At 31.0% G+C, this 17,552-nt stretch overlaps 5 protein-coding genes and 1 long non-coding RNA gene across 6 annotated transcripts in view; 2 read left to right on the top strand and 4 right to left on the bottom strand.

Annotated features, from left to right (window-relative positions):
- The first annotated feature begins 1,056 nt into the window (after nt 1–1,056).
- On the top strand, nt 1,057–1,945 carry LOC111640340. The gene is made up of 2 exons (XM_023386355.1): nt 1,057–1,732; nt 1,819–1,945. Exons 1-2 carry the CDS (start codon nt 1,075–1,077, stop codon nt 1,881–1,883), a joined length of 723 nt encoding a protein of 240 aa, XP_023242123.1. The 5' UTR covers nt 1,057–1,074; the 3' UTR covers nt 1,884–1,945.
- A 1-nt stretch (nt 1,946) lies between these two features.
- Nucleotides 1,947–3,144, bottom strand: LOC111640343. The gene is made up of 2 exons (XM_023386357.1): nt 2,702–3,144; nt 1,947–2,266 (listed from the first exon to the last, which is right to left on the bottom strand). Exons 1-2 carry the CDS (start codon nt 2,717–2,719, stop codon nt 2,000–2,002), a joined length of 285 nt encoding a protein of 94 aa, XP_023242125.1. The 5' UTR covers nt 2,720–3,144; the 3' UTR covers nt 1,947–1,999.
- A 105-nt stretch (nt 3,145–3,249) lies between these two features.
- Nucleotides 3,250–4,765, top strand: LOC111640342. Its single transcript, XM_023386356.1, has 5 exons — nt 3,250–3,326; nt 3,392–3,483; nt 3,653–3,814; nt 3,931–4,091; nt 4,519–4,765. The coding sequence occupies exons 1-5, from the start codon at nt 3,256–3,258 to the stop codon at nt 4,738–4,740; spliced, it is 708 nt and encodes a 235-aa protein (XP_023242124.1). The 5' UTR covers nt 3,250–3,255; the 3' UTR covers nt 4,741–4,765.
- A 1,975-nt stretch (nt 4,766–6,740) lies between these two features.
- On the bottom strand, nt 6,741–12,315 carry LOC111640354 (DBH-like monooxygenase protein 1 homolog). The gene is made up of 12 exons (XM_023386368.1): nt 12,061–12,315; nt 9,093–9,239; nt 8,847–9,026; nt 8,686–8,772; nt 8,430–8,618; nt 8,273–8,366; nt 7,604–7,770; nt 7,402–7,459; nt 7,242–7,327; nt 7,120–7,158; nt 6,977–7,036; nt 6,741–6,878 (listed from the first exon to the last, which is right to left on the bottom strand). The coding sequence occupies exons 1-12, from the start codon at nt 12,313–12,315 to the stop codon at nt 6,741–6,743; spliced, it is 1,500 nt and encodes a 499-aa protein (XP_023242136.1).
- Nucleotides 12,316–13,913: 1,598 nt separating this feature from the next.
- Nucleotides 13,914–14,518, bottom strand: LOC111640359. Its single transcript, XR_002759259.1, has 3 exons — nt 14,491–14,518; nt 14,241–14,406; nt 13,914–14,172 (listed from the first exon to the last, which is right to left on the bottom strand). It is a non-coding gene; the product is annotated as an uncharacterized LOC111640359 (long non-coding RNA).
- Nucleotides 14,519–14,713: 195 nt separating this feature from the next.
- LOC111640353 (DBH-like monooxygenase protein 1 homolog) overlaps nt 14,714–17,552 on the bottom strand; it is a 7,293-nt gene continuing 4,454 nt past the window's right edge. The window contains exons 2-12 of the mRNA XM_023386367.1: nt 17,067–17,213; nt 16,821–17,000; nt 16,660–16,746; nt 16,404–16,592; nt 16,247–16,340; nt 15,578–15,744; nt 15,376–15,433; nt 15,216–15,301; nt 15,094–15,132; nt 14,950–15,009; nt 14,714–14,851 (exon numbers count right to left, since the gene is read on the bottom strand). Of these exons, the coding sequence (XP_023242135.1) occupies nt 14,714–14,851; nt 14,950–15,009; nt 15,094–15,132; nt 15,216–15,301; nt 15,376–15,433; nt 15,578–15,744; nt 16,247–16,340; nt 16,404–16,592; nt 16,660–16,746; nt 16,821–17,000; nt 17,067–17,213 (1,245 nt within the window). The remainder of the gene's footprint in view (nt 14,852–14,949; nt 15,010–15,093; nt 15,133–15,215; nt 15,302–15,375; nt 15,434–15,577; nt 15,745–16,246; nt 16,341–16,403; nt 16,593–16,659; nt 16,747–16,820; nt 17,001–17,066; nt 17,214–17,552) is intronic.

Raw genomic sequence — 17,552 nt, 5'->3', positions numbered from 1 at the left:
AATTATCGATAAGATAACACACTAATGATGGTGTCTTTTTTGATACATCCTNGCCAATTCCAGGCGGAAAACTGATCGGGCCGTCACTCGACGACATGGGTGGCGGCCAATCTAGGTGACACAGGCTCTTCTTTCATGACAGGGCCACATCCACGTGTTTTCTGGTAGATACAGGAGCGGACATTTCTGTAGTTCCCCCAACTTCGACCGAAGTAAAAAGAAAGCCAGACTGACTCCAACTTTTTGCAGCAAACGGCTCAACGATCAAAACGTACGGACGGAGACTATTATCATTAGAGTTGGGTCTGCGCCGGTTGTTTCAATGGCTGTTCGTAATAGCAGTGGTATCCAACCCAATAATTGGAGCAGATTTCCTAAGGAACTTTGGTCTGATTGTCGATATTCGACACAAAAGGCTTCTGGATACCCAAACTAAACTTGTGAGCGTGGGAAAAGCCGTGACTGTGTCAATACCAATACTATCACTCGTTGGAGACAACTCCTCCTTCCACCGTCTGCTCGCAGAGTCTCCAGAGTTAGTCACACCATCTACACCAGCAGAACCGCCCAAACATAGTGTCATCCATTTCATTCAAACCTGGGGACTGCCAGTCGCAGGAAGGCCACGCAGACTTCTGCCCGACAAACTCAACACAGCGAGGAAGGAGTTCGAATATATGATGGCCCAAGGAATTTGCAGACTGTCCAGCAGCCAGTGGGCTAGCCTGTTGCACCTAGTGCGAAAAAGCAACGCCGACTGGAGGCCCTGCGGAGATTATAGGAGATTAAACGCAGTAACAGTTCCTGACCGCTATCCCATACCCCATATACAAGACTGTGTACAACTGTTACGCGGCAAATCCATTTTCTCGATGCTCGACCTAGCGAGGGCTTACCACCAAATCCCAGTGAACCCGGAAGACGTCCCCAAGACAGCAGTAACCACTCCCTTCGGGTTGTTCGAGTTCCTATACATGGGTTTCGGATTATGCAATGCTGCACAGACCGTTGGAAGGTCTGTGCAGCATTGCATAATCCGAAACCCATCAACTAGATAATTGATGGAATTTTAAAATGTTTCTCGTCATCTCGTTATTGTTTGTTAATTTAGTTCGGGCATCTGAAAAGCCTGTTATTTTTCCAACGCATTCCATCAGCCATGGTTCTCTCCATCCACGCACGTTTTACCTGACAAACGAGCAAGAAAATGAAGTTATCAGAAGAGTTGTTTGTGAAGATTTCGATTGCCCATTCTTCACAGTTGAAAGAGATCATCCCAACTTCATGAGACCATCCCAACTCCAACAGAGAAATTATAGGGAATCAAAATTCCTATTCTCGTCCGACAGGCAAAAATGCAATGCAACCAAAACTCTAGATTTAGCCATGAGCAAACTTACTGCTTATAGACAAGGATCAAATGCGCGTGAAAAAGTATATCCTGCAACTCAACCAGTTCTCGTTCAGATTGACCAATTTTCTACAGTTCGTTCCAGCAATCCTTGGTGTCGATTGACCTTCACTGCTGGGTTTTACACACCTCATTATTGGGGAATCCCCGCTGCTCCTCTCGAAGCTTCGCTCAAATTTCTCCAGCTTAATGAAAATTTTCCGGTTTTTGTCCATACATTTACCGGTTCCATCGAACGTCATTTACTTAATGAGGTCGAAATCTTTCGAGAAAATTTAGAAAAACTTCAACTGTGTTACAAATCAATTAGGTTTTATTTAGGTGAGTAATTCGTAAATCATTTTAAAGCTACTAATTTTAATTTGCTTATTTTTTTTAAGTTTCGTTTATAATTTCTTTTTCTTCAGCCCTGTACGATATACCAGTTCTTAAAGATGATTCCCGACACGAAATATGGTTCGAAAAGTGTTAAAAAATACGAATTTCTGTACTAATGATGTCATGTGATATATTGTATATATTATCTACAAGGTTATTTTTTGAATTAAAAAGATTTTTTTTATTAAAATAAAAACAGCGTGTTTCTTTTTAATGATGACCGCCTACAGGAAAATCGGCATACCATCCGAAAGCTCCGTGATGACCAGAATATGCTCCCATATCGAGATGTCCAGATACACCGTCATCTCCATGATGAGATGCTTCGGCTTTCAGTTCTTTACTTTGTGCAACTTCGTAGTCATCCCCTCCTTCCTCTACCGACTCTTCCACTGTTTCCTCTTCGTGAGCTTCCTCAGTTTCAGCTGGTTTGCTTAATGTCGTGGCAACAATAGCCATTACCAACGATGCGAATAACTGTGAAAATTAAATGCGAAATTAATATAGGAATTAATACTCTTTGTTCTACAATTTCCTCCTTTAAAACGATCGTTATTAATCATCCTTAAGAAGTTTAAAACATTAAAATAAAGTGAAATAGATGTCTTATAAATGTCATAAATACATCAAGACTATATTAAGATAAAGATTTAAAGGACAGATTTAAGATTTTAAGGCTTATTATATTAATTTTTAACACTACATGGCTCAGTATTTACACGCTAAAATTAAGATAAAATTTGAGTATCAATCTTCGTTCTGCTCAAATTTTAAAGGCTTCTGTTCTAAAAATCTCGAAAAATTTTTAAACAATATAAAAATCTTCCTTAAAATTTAAATCTAAGCATAAATTTCATGAAAGAAATAAGATTTTTCTCAAGAACTTATTCATAAAATGAGAATTCAGCTTACCAACCAGTGGAACTTCATGGTGTCTAAGGGTGTTTTGGGTGAATTTTCAGCAGTCCCCTTTTATATAAGTCTTATTTTTGTATAGAAAAAAGTTTATTTCTAGAAAGTGGAACGGTATTTAGTAAATAACGGTACTGTCCGAGTCATCACCACCAGGCATTTGTAGCATTTAATAGCTTTCACTCTTCGGGTCGTCAACCTTAATTGGTAAATTCACTACTTTTCGAAAGTCTTTAATTATTTTCATCGAACTTCTATGTTTAGTGTATGCATTATAAATTAAATGTTCAGTACTTTATAAGATCATTCTCCATTTTTTTCCCTTTGTTGTGATTCAATTTACAGTTTAAAATGTTTAATTCTACTGTATTAAACGATGATTGGTTATAATTTAAATTTAAAAATTGTAATCGATTACAAAAATTTAAATCTATAAAAGCTAATTGATTAATAATTTTATATTTTATAAAGGATATAGTATGACGTCATCAGAAAAATATATATAGGTAACAAAAGTGTAGAAAGTACAACTAGATAATTTATGGAATTTTAAAATGTTTCTCGTCATCTCGTTATTGTTTGTTAATTTAGTTCGGGCAACTGAAAAGCCTGTTATTTTTCCAACGTAAGTTATTCCCATTATCTATATCATCATTTTGACTTGTTTAACAACAGAATTTCCTTGTTTAGGCATTCCATCAGCCATGGTTCTCTCCATCCACGCACGTTTTACCTGACAAACGAGCAAGAAAATGAAGTTATCAGAAGAGTTGTTTGTGAAGGTAAATAACATAAAATATATTGCCCATTATACATTTCATTGTAATTAAAATATTTTTCAATAATTTAAAATGAATTGTAAAACAAAAGTTCGGATCTTATCCCAAAAATGACATCAGAAGTCAACGTTTTCTACAATTCTTGAATTTTTTCTGTATCTTTTTTTTATAGATTTCGATTGCCCATTCTTCACAGTTGAAAGAGATCATCCCAACTTCATCCAACAGAGAAATTATAGGGAATCAAAATTCCTATTCTCGTCCGACAGGCAAAAATGCAATGTAACCAAAACTCTAGATTTAGCCATGAGCAAACTTACTGCTTATAGACAAGGTAAATACTTTTATTTTGGTTAGGTCGGATATTCAAAGTTATCAGGATTATTTTTTTATATTATATTATATATATATTTTTATAATTTTTATTATTTGCTTATTCCTTTTTTTAAGGATCAAATGCGCGTGAAAAAGTATATCCTGCAACTCAACCAGTTCTCGTTCAGATTGACCAATTTTCTACAGTTCGTTCCAGCAATCCTTGGTGTCGATTGACCTTCACTGTTGGGTTTTACACACCTCATTATTGGGGAATCCCCGCTGCTCCTCTCGAAGTAAGTTTTAAAACTGTTTTATTCAAGTTATTACCATAAAATTTTATTAAATTTTACAACATTAACTTTAATATCTTTCGATAAAAACTTACTTTTACTTTTTATGTTGTCAAAAATAATTTTTAGCTCGCTATAACAGGGTGAAAATTTTTTTTAATACACCCATCAATTATTGTTATTTATTTTTCTACGAAGTATTCATTATAAATAGCTTTTCTGTGACGCAAAACGCCCTTTTTAAGACTTTGACTGACAGTTATGAATTAAAATTAGTCTGGCCTTACGAAAGAGTTGCAAATTAATTCATAAATTTTACAGGAAATGCAATATGCCCGTAAAAACGTTACAGAGTTTTAAAAGTTAATTTTTTTTATATTATGATTTATTGCCATTTGTTATAACTTCATTTATTTTTATTTAATTTCAGGCTTCGCTCAAATTTCTCCAGCTTAATGAAAATTTTCCGGTTTTTGTCCATACATTTACCGGTTCCATCGAACGTCATTTACTTAATGAGGTCGAAATCTTTCGAGAAAATTTAGAAAAACTTCAACTGTGTTACAAATCAATTAGGTTTTATTTAGCCCTGTACGATATACCAGTTCTTAAAGATGATTCCCGACACGAAATATGGTTCGAAAAGTGTTAAAAAATACAAATTTCTGTACTAATGATGTCATGTGATATATTGTATATATTATCTACAAGGTTATTTTTTGAATTAAAAAGATTTGTGTTTTTAATTCAAACACAAATCTTTTTAACCTTGATATATATGAAAATGCTGGAAATGTATGTGAAAATCTGGAGTTGAGAAGGGATATTTTAAATATTTTAAAGAAAGATAATTTTTCTATAATGTTTGTTAAAGGAAGTACTTCCTCTGATTCATAAAGAGAAGCAATGTAGTTCCTTCAAAACTGATAGTCAAGTGAGGCATCAAACTCAACTATCAGCCCAAAAGCACCTGATTTCCCCCCCTTATGGTGGAAATATGGCATGATATTTGAGTTATACCATTGGTGAACCAATAAGTAAATAACGTAAAGGGTCACCTTCAAACTATGCTTTTAGTCATGCTTTAGTCACCCTTTAGCCACATGCTTAAGTAATAGTTCTCATTGTTTGGTGCACTTGCTGAATCATCGAGCTACCAAACTCCCTACTCTCCATCTCTAGATGTTCTTAACACTCTCGATACCTTCATCATCTTGGATGTATGTAAACAGGTAACAAATTGATAAATTTTGTAAACCTCTCTCAAAATCAAGTTCTATTGAGATATCGAATATTTAGAAATTAAATTGTAGAACCTCTGCATTTATTTTGTATAGTTAATCCTTTGATTAATTCATTTAAGTTTATCATCATGTATAGAATTATTTAAATGTTTAAATAAATATTTTTCGTTATATTCAAATCCATCTAAGTGCCTCCATTGTTATCTCCACAGAAACCCAATAAGTCTACTCTCCTAAGTTCTGGCCATTTTTGGAAATATTTTAGACCACCCAGAGATTTATTCAATTCAATTGCGAGTTAGGATGCAAATAATTTTATCCTAACTGGTGTCAGGCTCCTGACTTAGAGGAGAGAGATTAGTGAGCTCTCTCTTCTTTTTGTCTTTCCGATATACATCCTTATAAGTGTCAAGGCTCACAAAAGAGTCATTTTTCATATATATATAAACAGTCCATCAAGAGTAATTAATAGACTCCTGATCCCATTTGTCTTATCAAACACATGGAGGACATTATAGAAGTGATAAACAGATAAATATTTTTAATATGTAAAATCATGTAACTACTTGTAAAATTGTATTACTATTTAAAAATTTGTTGATGTGGGGTATGAAAACAATTTTGGTAGTGATAAGTTTAATTAATTTTAAATATCATATGTTAATGTTAATATTAATTTTAAACTTATTCTTAGCAAAACAAGTTTAAAGTTCAAATTGGCAATCTTTGTTTGATAACAATTGTAAACTATGCTTTTATAATTTACTAGAAAATGAACCCGACATTGCGGGGCAAAAAGTAATGATAGGGAAGATTATTATTATTAGATTATAGCTGATCTTATCCATTTTCACCAGGTGCAAAAATTAGGTTCGTCCTCTTCCAAGGCTAATTAGAGNATATGTATAAATGTATTGTATTCTTTCCATATTTACCTGAAAAAATTGCCCCTTTTCAAGAGCACAAATTCCAATATGATCGCCATATCTCGTTGCGGATTGTACAGCATCTATCTGATTCTCCTTCCATAAATATGTTGATAAATATTCAATAGTCGATTCGTTTTTACCCGTTGTAGGAGAAATCAGCCATTCACCAGTCCTATATGAATAAAATTTAATTAAAAATCATCAAATATAAATTTTATGTTAATATAAAACTGACGAAAATGATACAAATATTAACCAATTAGAATTTAAAAATAATAAATAAATAAATAAATAAAATGTTTTAACCGATAAGAATATTTAATTTTTAAATACAAATTACAATTTATCTACGTGTAAACATTTGAAATTTTAATTATTTAGTAATTGGAGCGTTTAAATTTAAAATTATAACGAAGACCAATCAGAATCGCTTAAATTTAAATTTAAATTTCACGATAGCCAATCAACGAATGCTAAACTTACGGGGCTACAATAGAAACTCCCGCTAAGCCAAGTGCGAGATTGCAACTAGGTCCAGATAAACTAGCAGCAACAGCAATTCGTGGATAATATAATATAAATGCTAAACACATTTCTTGCTGCGTTCCTAAACCACCCTAAAAATAAAACAAGCCATTTATTTTATTTTGTTATTATTATTATTATTATTACCTTTTTTTTTATTATCCGAAAGAAAGAAATAAACACAACATACCAAAGTGTTAGAAACTCGATCTGTAGAGTCGTAAACACATTCCACCGTTAAATGATCAGACTAATAATTACAATAATAAAAAAATTTAACTATCAAGATTTTTAAAAAAAAAATTGACTAAAAAGCTAGAAAATTTTTCTTACTGGTAGAATTTTGACCTCTTTGGATAGGACGGTCCCATCCTGTTTATAAAAATACAAGGCAAATGATTGAGTTATATTAATGACTTCTTAAGTTTAATAACCAAAAAAAGGATTTAGCCAACCTGATAATTAAAATCGTAATACTTGTCTTCAGCTATGGGCTTTAATTCTTTTCCATTCCGAAAATGCCGCAGAGTTAAATGTGTTCCTGTAATTATTTAAAAGATGTGTTAATGTGATTAATCTAAGATTAATAGGCCATCGACATGATTTATTATTCACCTAATAAATGTGAATGAAGAAAAACCGATAATACATAAATTCCTTCAGGTGGAATACTCTGAAAATAAAGACAATCAGAAAATTTTTCAATATTTTCATGTGGTACTTAAAATTCTTAACATTAGAAATGCTTAGATTTGTTTATTAATCCAAGAGATTAATTATAAAACTAAGAAAGATTTTATTGAATGAAGCCACTTACAGAACCATAACATTTTGGATCTCCATGACCAGCAACAATAAATTTCTTCTGCTTTGGAGGGATTAAAACACATGGATACCAAATGGAACCAACCGATAGTATTCCAGCATCGTAAGTTCGTAATTTGGGTGTGTAATACAATCTTAGTCCCGAACTATCGACAATACCTTAAGAAAATGAAATTTTATTGGTAATCAGTTGAAAAATAGTTTAATTTTGATTTATTATCAAGCTATTTAATCCATAGAAAATATGATTTCATCAGTATACCACATCTATAAAAGACTTTTTCCGACAAGATAGAACATTACAACAATTTTGTTTACGTGGTTTATAGACGGTAATGATTTCGAAATATCAAATCTGATAGAAAAAAACAAATAACACTAAAACAGTGTTATTTGTTTTTTAGTTTTTAGTTTGATATTTAATCGGCGCTTTATACAGTTCAATGGGCAAACAGGGCAATTGTCTGGAGTCCCCAACAATAGGGAGCCTCCAATCAGTGTTTTGTAAGAAAATATCTTTCCCCAAAAAAATCCACTGAAGAAAAATGTCAACATTATACAGTGCACGGAGCTCGCTAATCCAAATTTTGCCTGGTCCCACGAAGCTATAACGTGCCACTGAGTTCAAGTTATTCAGACAATGACTTAAACATATGCTTACCTTTCGTAAGGCTCGGATTGTCGTAATGTATCTCGAGAACATAATACGAATTTCCATATAACGGAACTCCAACATGATCTGGGTAGAGGTTTCCCTAATAAATATAAAGTTTATTTTACATTACGAAAAAAAGAATCAGTTGAGTTAAATGATTTACCTCTCCCCCTACACCCCACGCAGAAACGATTATATTACAGTTTTGGAATTGTCTAATCCAAGAATTTTCATAACAAGGATAATATTGATTCAATAGATTGTCCATTTCGCTTTCAATAACAACTGTACAAAGATTAAGGACCAGATGGTGGACGTAAGGTTCGTTACCAGGTTGAATTATCGGTTGTGACTGCAAAAGAATCAACTTAAATATTTGTATATCTATTGGAAAACATTTTTATTAAACTACTACTCACTCTTATAATATGGTGCTTCGTATCTAACGGAGGTACTTTATGAATCGAACAGAAATACATAGTATCAACATCCCCAGGGATAGTTGCCTGCATATAACGATTAAATCTGTACGAGTTTTTTCGATTTTTATGATGCAATTAATTTAATAAAAAAATCTTACGTTCGGAGTTAATACATCCCAAGAAAGAACATCATCCGTAAGCTTTATATCATCACTCTGCTGAGGTTTTAATAGTAAAACACTTTTAGTTCCGCGATTTCTGCTACCATGATACATTATTTCATCAACGGAATCGGGATCTTGTTCGTGAAAAGCATAGATGATTCGTGCTGTTTGCTCCTATTTAAAAACGGCGCGATGAAAATTATAGTAATAAAAACTTTAATTAAGAAGAGAAATTTTTACCGGGATGGGTAGATCTTTATCGTCGCAGGTATCCAATTTTCTTTGAAAACGTAACATAGTATGAGTACCATTCTCATAAAAACGTAATAGATTCCAATCTTGTTTTTTGTCAATGATGGGTTTCGTGTTACCAATGGCGTGATAGTCCTATAGAAACGAATTATTACGAATAATAATAACACCTTGAGTAGTCATTTACATGAAAAAAAAAACGAAGAGAAAAATTTTCTTTTATGCTTTATTGAGACTTAAATATTGAGTATTTATAATTATAGTTAAGCCAGTGACAGGAAAAGCAAGACAAAGAAAATCTAACCGGTTCTATTCTTTTTTCTTAAAGGAAACATTCTAGAATTGCGTGCATTAATATTTTATTTATTAACTATTCAGTTTTATTAGTGTTATGAATAATTAACGTAATACTAGACACACACACACACATATATATATATATAATTATAATTTTTAAAAATTAACAACGAAACTATTCGAGATACAAATTTATAAGTAGGCCTACCTAGTAAACTCGAGGGTTAAAAAGGATGAATTTAAATAATTTTTTCATTAATAATATATGAAAAAGATAACACTTTTTAAAATATTCTAAATATTAAATATAAAATCACAAGTGCAGGTTAAACGTTACGCATTTTACAACGTTCTTAACGTAATATATTTGATTTTAAAACGGCAAAATAACCTTCCATCTTTGATTTGAATACTTTTATTTAGTGTATCGTTTATATAACATTTAATTTTATTTTACATGTTTAATTTTCGGCTTATATGTAGATATTAAATTCGAAATAATGTCGTGTAAGAGAGTGCAAGAGAGTTTAACATTGAGAAGATGCATACAAACTGGAAGATTGAAATGCTTTCTTCTAAATGTTTGTAACTGAAATTCTGGATTCAATATGGCACTAATATTTTATCGAATTTTAGTTACAAACGTTTAGACGAAAGTAACAGCATTAGCCGATGAAACATAGTTGTAAGTAATATTGAGAGCATGTCAAAACTTATAATGGATGGTTTAGAAACGTGTAATATTTATCGATCATAAAGATGAAGTATTAATTAATTACAATAAAGAAGAATAAAAATAAGTTTAAGAAGAAAGCGTTATCTTAAATACTCTTGTAAACATCCCAATAATTTCCTAAATAAATCTGAATTTGAAAAAGGACATGGTGACATTTTTATGAGTACAAATTATATCAGGAAGAACACGTTTATATGACTAATTCAAGAAAAATAACATTAATTACACAGGTCTGCAAAAAAATTTTTTTTCCAGCTGCATGGAATATTTTTGCTGAATTATATGTTTTAAATATCGCAGATTCTAAAAATAACTTCCGTTACATCCCATCACGTAAAGATTTTTGCAAAATAAAAACATATTTTTGATAAAAACACTTATTTATTACAATGAATTAAATATATTATATTTTCTTACAACTAATCAACAAATTGTTTCTGATATTTATACACAATTCTAGGCCTTGTCTTTTTTCTTATGAAACCTTTTTTTCTTGTTTTTTTTTTGATACTTCTCCAAACTCGTTTCCGATTTCCTTCTCTGGTTATTTGATTGAGCATCCAACAGTAGTCAGCTAACATATTGACATCCCGTTTTCTTTGATAACGTCTCTCGATATCACGGACATTCTGTTGAAATCTTTCACCCTGTTCTTCATTATAGGCCCTCAAGTTTTCAGGAAACTAGTCAATATGGGAGTGTAAGAAATGGACTTTTCATCTTTCATCCTTGAGCTTCATATGCTGCTGCCAGCATGCGTTGTACAATGGTTTTGTAGTCAGAATCCTTAGTATTCCCCCAAAACTTATGCACTACATTCTTGAAAGAGCCCCAGGCTTCTTTTTCCTTTTCTCCCATTGTTTCCAAAAATCTGTTTTGTCTTGATTTCCAAGTTTCAATTTGAAATATGCAAATTAAAGTTTCTTCACAAACTCGCTTATGTTTCTTTGTTGACTTTTCACTGTGTATTCACCACAAACATAACAGAAGTTGTCGGGAGAAATTACACAACCTCTGCGAGCCATATTCCATAAATAAAAATACAAGCGCAGTAGCATTCGAATGCTGGATATAAACTGAGTGTGGCATTAGATGGCCAGCGAGATACCTAAACTTATTTAGCTTGTTGAAACATGATCTAATCCAACAGCAGGTTGTTTATATTTATTCCTAGTATTCCAGATAACATGTCGAAGCATGCTCAACCTCACCAATAATATCACTCACTATCAACTTTTAACTTGTTTCTATACGATCATGCGACCTTCCTCCTAACGCTTAAACTACTTAACCCACCTCCCCTACCACTACTCTCTTCAACCATTAACATTTTTATTTATTTATTACCAAGTCCAGCTATAATTGATGGAATTAACGTGAGAAGTCTTCATTTTAAGGCCAATTTTTAAATAAAAAAATTTTTAAGTTAACTATGAATTTTATGCTAAATACAAACAAAAACTTGAGTGTAACAAAAAAAAAAAATTGACGAGATGGAATTTTTTTGGTATTTTTTTTTTCATTTTTACCAAGTTGAAATCTGTAAGAAAATATATAAAATTCCCATGCAGTTTTTTACTTGCAGACCTGTATTATACGTATTACAAGTTTATTACTTTCATTGATTTAAGGTAATAAACTCATAGTTGTACGATGAATTTGTAAAACTTAAAAACAGAAAAGAAAATTGTTTAAAATGATGCATTCGGTGACAATTTACTGACTTTATTATCTAATTTTTATTTTAATATAGTTTTATAAAATAATTATTAAACGAAATAGTTCTGTTTTACGAGGATATATTTGTGTTATACAATTAAATTATTAAATTTATTTAAACATTTTTCATATAGCTTTATTTAATTGTAAATTAAAAACTTGAAATGTTTGTTATAAATTATATATAAACTGAAAATTACTTACATGAAATTCTGCTCGATTATCCTTAACCCATCCTATGACAATATCACTGTTTGCCATTCCACCATTTGGAGATATTCCGAATCCAACCCATCCTTTAGTGGCTACTTCCACTTGGAAAGTTATACTGTCTTCACTTAAAAACCATACTAAATGATAATTTCCATTGTTATCTAAACGAAGACGATTGATCCAACCATTTCCATCTACAACCACCAGAAATACAACACATAACACATGATACGTAGACCAAAGCATCTTTACAACTTTTCACATTCGATGTTCAAAATCCATGTGAAACATCTGAATCTTTCATTGGATGCTATTATAATGACGTCAATTTTGCCCAAAGAGGAAACGATATATCATGTATTGAAATAGAGAAAGTGTTATTCGATAAGGGTCAAAACACTAGAACATATCGTGACATTTGCGACAATTATTTGTTTAAAGCAGATTTATAGCAGTTCACACGAGCGTGAAAGAGCGAATAAATGACTCCACAGAGGTTCGAGAGCAAATAAAAACTTGACATAATAAAACACTGTTGATAGCGAATGTAAGGTCAATGTCATCAACGCTAAAGCATAAATGTGTCCTTTAACTTTATAAAAATCCGTTTAGAAAAATACATTTTAAAAATATAATTTAAAGGAATAATTTCATATCATTTAAAACGTATTATTATAAATACTGAGCTTAGTTCGTTCGCAAAAAGGACAACGACATTGACGATATCATTGAAGATCCATTTAAATTTAATCGTATGAGATGAACCGGTTTCGATAAATAAATAAAAAAAAAATGTATTAAATTATCAATAATTTAAACCATACCTTATAATTTTACAATAGTATATTTTTTTTATTTAAATAACAGAAAAATTTTAAGAGGAAGGAAAAAAAAAACTTGAACTTTATTCAAATTCAATTGTTGTTTGTTTACTTGTAAAATTAGATACTCTTTAATTAATTTTTTATGTACATTACATATAAAAAAATAATAAAAATTGAATAAAAATGATGCACTTACAGGTTAGAACTGGTTATTTGTTTAGTGTTTCTGACACTTAAAATGTCCGTTTTAGCTTTTCTAGTGTTGTGCATCTTCACGGTTTCTGCACAAAATTTCGATCGGCATTCAAAATTAGACGACAATTACGAAATTTGGTGGTCGACGGACGAAGAATCTATTACTTTTCAAGTAGAAGTTGCGACTAGAGGATGGGTTGGATTCGGAATTTCTCCAAATGGTGGAATGGAAGGTAGCGACGTGGTCATCGGATGGATTAACGACGGAAAAGCCACATTTAACGTAAGATTTTGGAAAAAATTAACCATTTTTTCTATCGAAAAATCAATTGGTTAAATGTTCACAATTTAAATATATTTTTATTTGTTTTTCCACTTCAAATACTTAATATTATTTATTACGCTACTTAAAAAAATTAAATCAATAACATAACATTTAAAACCATCAAAGTAGATTTCTCTTTACTTGTATTTTAACAAATATGTTATGGTACTGTACATCCNAATATTTTATTTTATGAAAAATAAATATTTCATTAAATTTATTAATAATAATTTACTTTAAATAACGATAACAGATGGCGCTTCACTAAATGTTCGTTAAATTTACATTTGATTATCAAATATTTAATACCAACAAAATAAATAATTGTCTAATTCGATTAAATATTTATCTAATAAATATAGAGCATAAACTGATGAAAAAATTTATTTAAAAAATGAGAGATAAGGAAGAAAATGCAAAGAAATCGTCAATAAAATTAACAAAGAATTATATTTTATTCTCTTATAATTAAAAATACAGTAGATATAAATATTTCCATACACCATAGCACTTCATATGTTTTACATAAAACAGTGTTTCGATTATGTTATATCTTTGTTAGTATCTGTTTCTATATTCCACATAAAACCCCATTTTATTTTTTTCAATAACTCTAAAAAAAAATTAATATACATAAATGTGAGGATTTGACCACCATACAAATGGGTTTACAAAATGAAATTCGGGTTTTTTCTTTGCTTTGCAATTATCTATTGGTTGATATGATTCTTTAATATCTGGATAATTAATAGGACTGACCTGTAATAATAAACATATTTTCATCTAGTTATATATGTATAAATGTATTGTATTCTTTCCATATTTACCTGAAAAAATTGCCCCTTTTCAAGAGCACAAATTCCAATATGATCGCCATATCTCGTTGCGGATTGTACAGCATCTATCTGATTCTCCTTCCATAAATATGTTGATAAATATTCAATAGTCGATTCGTTTTTACCCGTTGTAGGAGAAATCAGCCATTCACCAGTCCTATATGAATAAAATTTAATTAAAAATCATCAAATATAAATTTTATGTTAATATAAAACTGACGAAAATGATACAAATATTAACCAATTAGAATTTAAAAATAATAAATAAATAAATAAATAAAATGTTTTAACCGATAAGAATATTTAATTTTTAAATACAAATTACAATTTATCTACGTGTAAACATTTGAAATTTTAATTATTTAGTAATTGGAGCGTTTAAATTTAAAATTATAACGAAGACCAATCAGAGTCGCTTAAATTTAAATTTAAATTTCACGATAGCCAATCAACGAATGCTAAACTTACGGGGCTACAATAGAAACTCCCGCTAAGCCAAGTGCGAGATTGCAACTAGGTCCAGATAAACTAGCAGCAACAGCAATTCGTGGATAATATAATATAAATGCTAAACACATTTCTTGCTGCGTTCCTAAACCACCCTAAAAATAAAACAAGCCATTTATTTTATTTTGTTATTATTATTATTATTATTACCTTTTTTTTTATTATCCGAAAGAAAGAAATAAACACAACATACCAAAGTGTTAGAAACTCGATCTGTAGAGTCGTAAACACATTCCACCGTTAAATGATCAGACTAATAATTACAATAATAAAAAAAATTTAACTATCAAGATTTTTTAAAAAAAAATTGACTAAAAAGCTAGAAAATTTTTCTTACTGGTAGAATTTTGACCTCTTTGGATAGGACGGTCCCATCCTGTTTATAAAAATACAAGGCAAATGATTGAGTTATATTAATGACTTCTTAAGTTTAATAACCAAAAAAAGGATTTAGCCAACCTGATAATTAAAATCGTAATACTTGTCTTCAGCTATGGGCTTTAATTCTTTTCCATTCCGAAAATGCCGCAGAGTTAAATGTGTTCCTGTAATTATTTAAAAGATGTGTTAATGTGATTAATCTAAGATTAATAGGCCATCGACATGATTTATTATTCACCTAATAAATGTGAATGAAGAAAAACCGATAATACATAAATTCCTTCAGGTGGAATACTCTGAAAATAAAGACAATCAGAAAATTTTTCAATATTTTCATGTGGTACTTAAAATTCTTAACATTAGAAATGCTTAGATTTGTTTTTTAATCGAAAAGATTAAGTATAAAACTAAGAAAGATTTTATTGAATGAAGCCACTTACAGAACCATAACATTTTGGATCTCCATGACCAGCAACAATAAATTTCTTCTGCTTTGGAGGGATTAAAACACATGGATACCAAATGGAACCAACCGATAGTATTCCAGCATCGTAAGTTCGTAATTTGGGTGTGTAATACAATCTTAGTCCCGAACTATCGACAATACCTTAAGAAAATGAAATTTTATTGGTAATCAGTTGAAAAATAGTTTAATTTTGATTTATTATCAAGCTATTTAATCCATAGAAAATATGATTTCATCAGTATACCACATCTATAAAAGACTTTTTCCGACAAGATAGAACATTACAACAATTTTGTTTACGTGGTTTATAGACGGTAATGATTTCGAAATATCAAATCTGATAGAAAAAAACAAATAACACTAAAACAGTGTTATTTGTTTTTTAGTTTTTAGTTTGATATTTAATCGGCGCTTTATACAGTTCAATGGGCAAACAGGGCAATTGTCTGGAGTCCCCAACAATAGGGAGCCTCCAATCAGTGTTTTGTAAGAAAATATCTTTCCCCAAAAAAATCCACTGAAGAAAAATGTCAACATTATACAGTGCACGGAGCTCGCTAATCCAAATTTTGCCTGGTCCCACGAAGCTATAACGTGCCACTGAGTTCAAGTTATTCAGACAATGACTTAAACATATGCTTACCTTTCGTAAGGCTCGGATTGTCGTAATGTATCTCGAGAACATAATACGAATTTCCATATAACGGAACTCCAACATGATCTGGGTAGAGGTTTCCCTAATAAATATAAAGTTTATTTTACATTACGAAAAAAAGAATCAGTTGAGTTAAATGATTTACCTCTCCCCCTACACCCCACGCAGAAACGATTATATTACAGTTTTGGAATTGTCTAATCCAAGAATTTTCATAACAAGGATAATATTGATTCAATAGATTGTCCATTTCGCTTTCAATAACAACTGTACAAAGATTAAGGACCAGATGGTGGACGTAAGGTTCGTTACCAGGTTGAATTATCGGTTGTGACTGCAAAAGAATCAACTTAAATATTTGTATATCTATTGGAAAACATTTTTATTAAACTACTACTCACTCTTATAATATGGTGCTTCGTATCTAACGGAGGTACTTTATGAATCGAACAGAAATACATAGTATCAACATCCCCAGGGATAGTTGCCTGCATATAACGATTAAATCTGTACGAGTTTTTTCGATTTTTATGATGCAATTAATTTAATAAAAAAATCTTACGTTCGGAGTTAATACATCCCAAGAAAGAACATCATCCGTAAGCTTTATATCATCACTCTGCTGAGGTTTTAATAGTAAAACACTTTTAGTTCCGCGATTTCTGCTACCGTGATACATTATTTCATCAACGGAATCGGGATCTTGTTCGTGAAAAGCATAGATGATTCGTGCTGTTTGCTCCTATTTAAAAACGGCGCGATGAAAATTATAGTAATAAAAACTTTAATTAAGAAGAGAAATTTTTACCGGGATGGGTAGATCTTTATCGTCGCAGGTATCCAATTTTCTTTGAAAACGTAACATAGTATGAGTACCATTCTCATAAAAACGTAATAGATTCCAATCTTGTTTTTTGTCAATGATGGGTTTCGTGTTACCAATGGCGTGATAGTCCTACAGAAACGAATTATTACGAATAATAATAACACCTTGAGTAGTCATTTACATGAAAAAAAAAAACGATGAGAAAAATTTTCTTTTATGCTTTATTGAGACTTAAATATTGAGTATTTATAATTATAGTTAAGCCAGTGACAGGAAAAGCAAGACAAAGAAAATCTAACCGGTTCTATTCTTTTTTCTTAAAGGAAACATTTTAGAATTGCGTGCATTCATGTTTTATTTATTAACTATTCAGTTTTATTAGTGTTATGAATAATTAACGTAATAATAGACATATATATATATATATATATATATTTTAATGAACCATCGTCGTCCCCGTACGCTGCC

This window comes from Centruroides sculpturatus, unplaced genomic scaffold (genome assembly GCF_000671375.1).
Source record: "Centruroides sculpturatus isolate CEXI.00-Female unplaced genomic scaffold, Cexi_2.0 scaffold1321, whole genome shotgun sequence".
In the NCBI taxonomy this organism is placed as follows: Eukaryota; Metazoa; Arthropoda; class Arachnida; order Scorpiones; family Buthidae; genus Centruroides; species Centruroides sculpturatus.
Note: the sequence above shows the minus strand (reverse complement) of the source record. Positions and strands in the feature narration are given on the sequence as shown.

Excerpts from the sequence above, each read along its gene's own strand:
- LOC111640354 (XM_023386368.1), bottom strand. The coding sequence starts at position 12,315 with ATGCTTTGGTCTACGTATCATGTGTTATGTGTTGTATTTCTGGTGGTT. Across the intron at positions 7,159-7,241 it reads ATTACGATTTTAATTATCAG|GATGGGACCGTCCTATCCAA; the intron begins GTTGGCTAAATC and ends TTTTATAAACAG. Across the intron at positions 6,879-6,976 it reads ATCGAGTTTCTAACACTTTG|GGTGGTTTAGGAACGCAGCA; the intron begins GTATGTTGTGTT and ends TTTTATTTTTAG.
- LOC111640340 (XM_023386355.1), top strand. The coding sequence starts at position 1,075 with ATGTTTCTCGTCATCTCGTTATTGTTTGTTAATTTAGTTCGGGCATCT. Across the intron at positions 1,733-1,818 it reads ATCAATTAGGTTTTATTTAG|CCCTGTACGATATACCAGTT; the intron begins GTGAGTAATTCG and ends CTTTTTCTTCAG.
- LOC111640342 (XM_023386356.1), top strand. The coding sequence starts at position 3,256 with ATGTTTCTCGTCATCTCGTTATTGTTTGTTAATTTAGTTCGGGCAACT. Across the intron at positions 3,484-3,652 it reads CAGAAGAGTTGTTTGTGAAG|ATTTCGATTGCCCATTCTTC; the intron begins GTAAATAACATA and ends TTTTTTTTATAG. Across the intron at positions 4,092-4,518 it reads TCCCCGCTGCTCCTCTCGAA|GCTTCGCTCAAATTTCTCCA; the intron begins GTAAGTTTTAAA and ends ATTTAATTTCAG.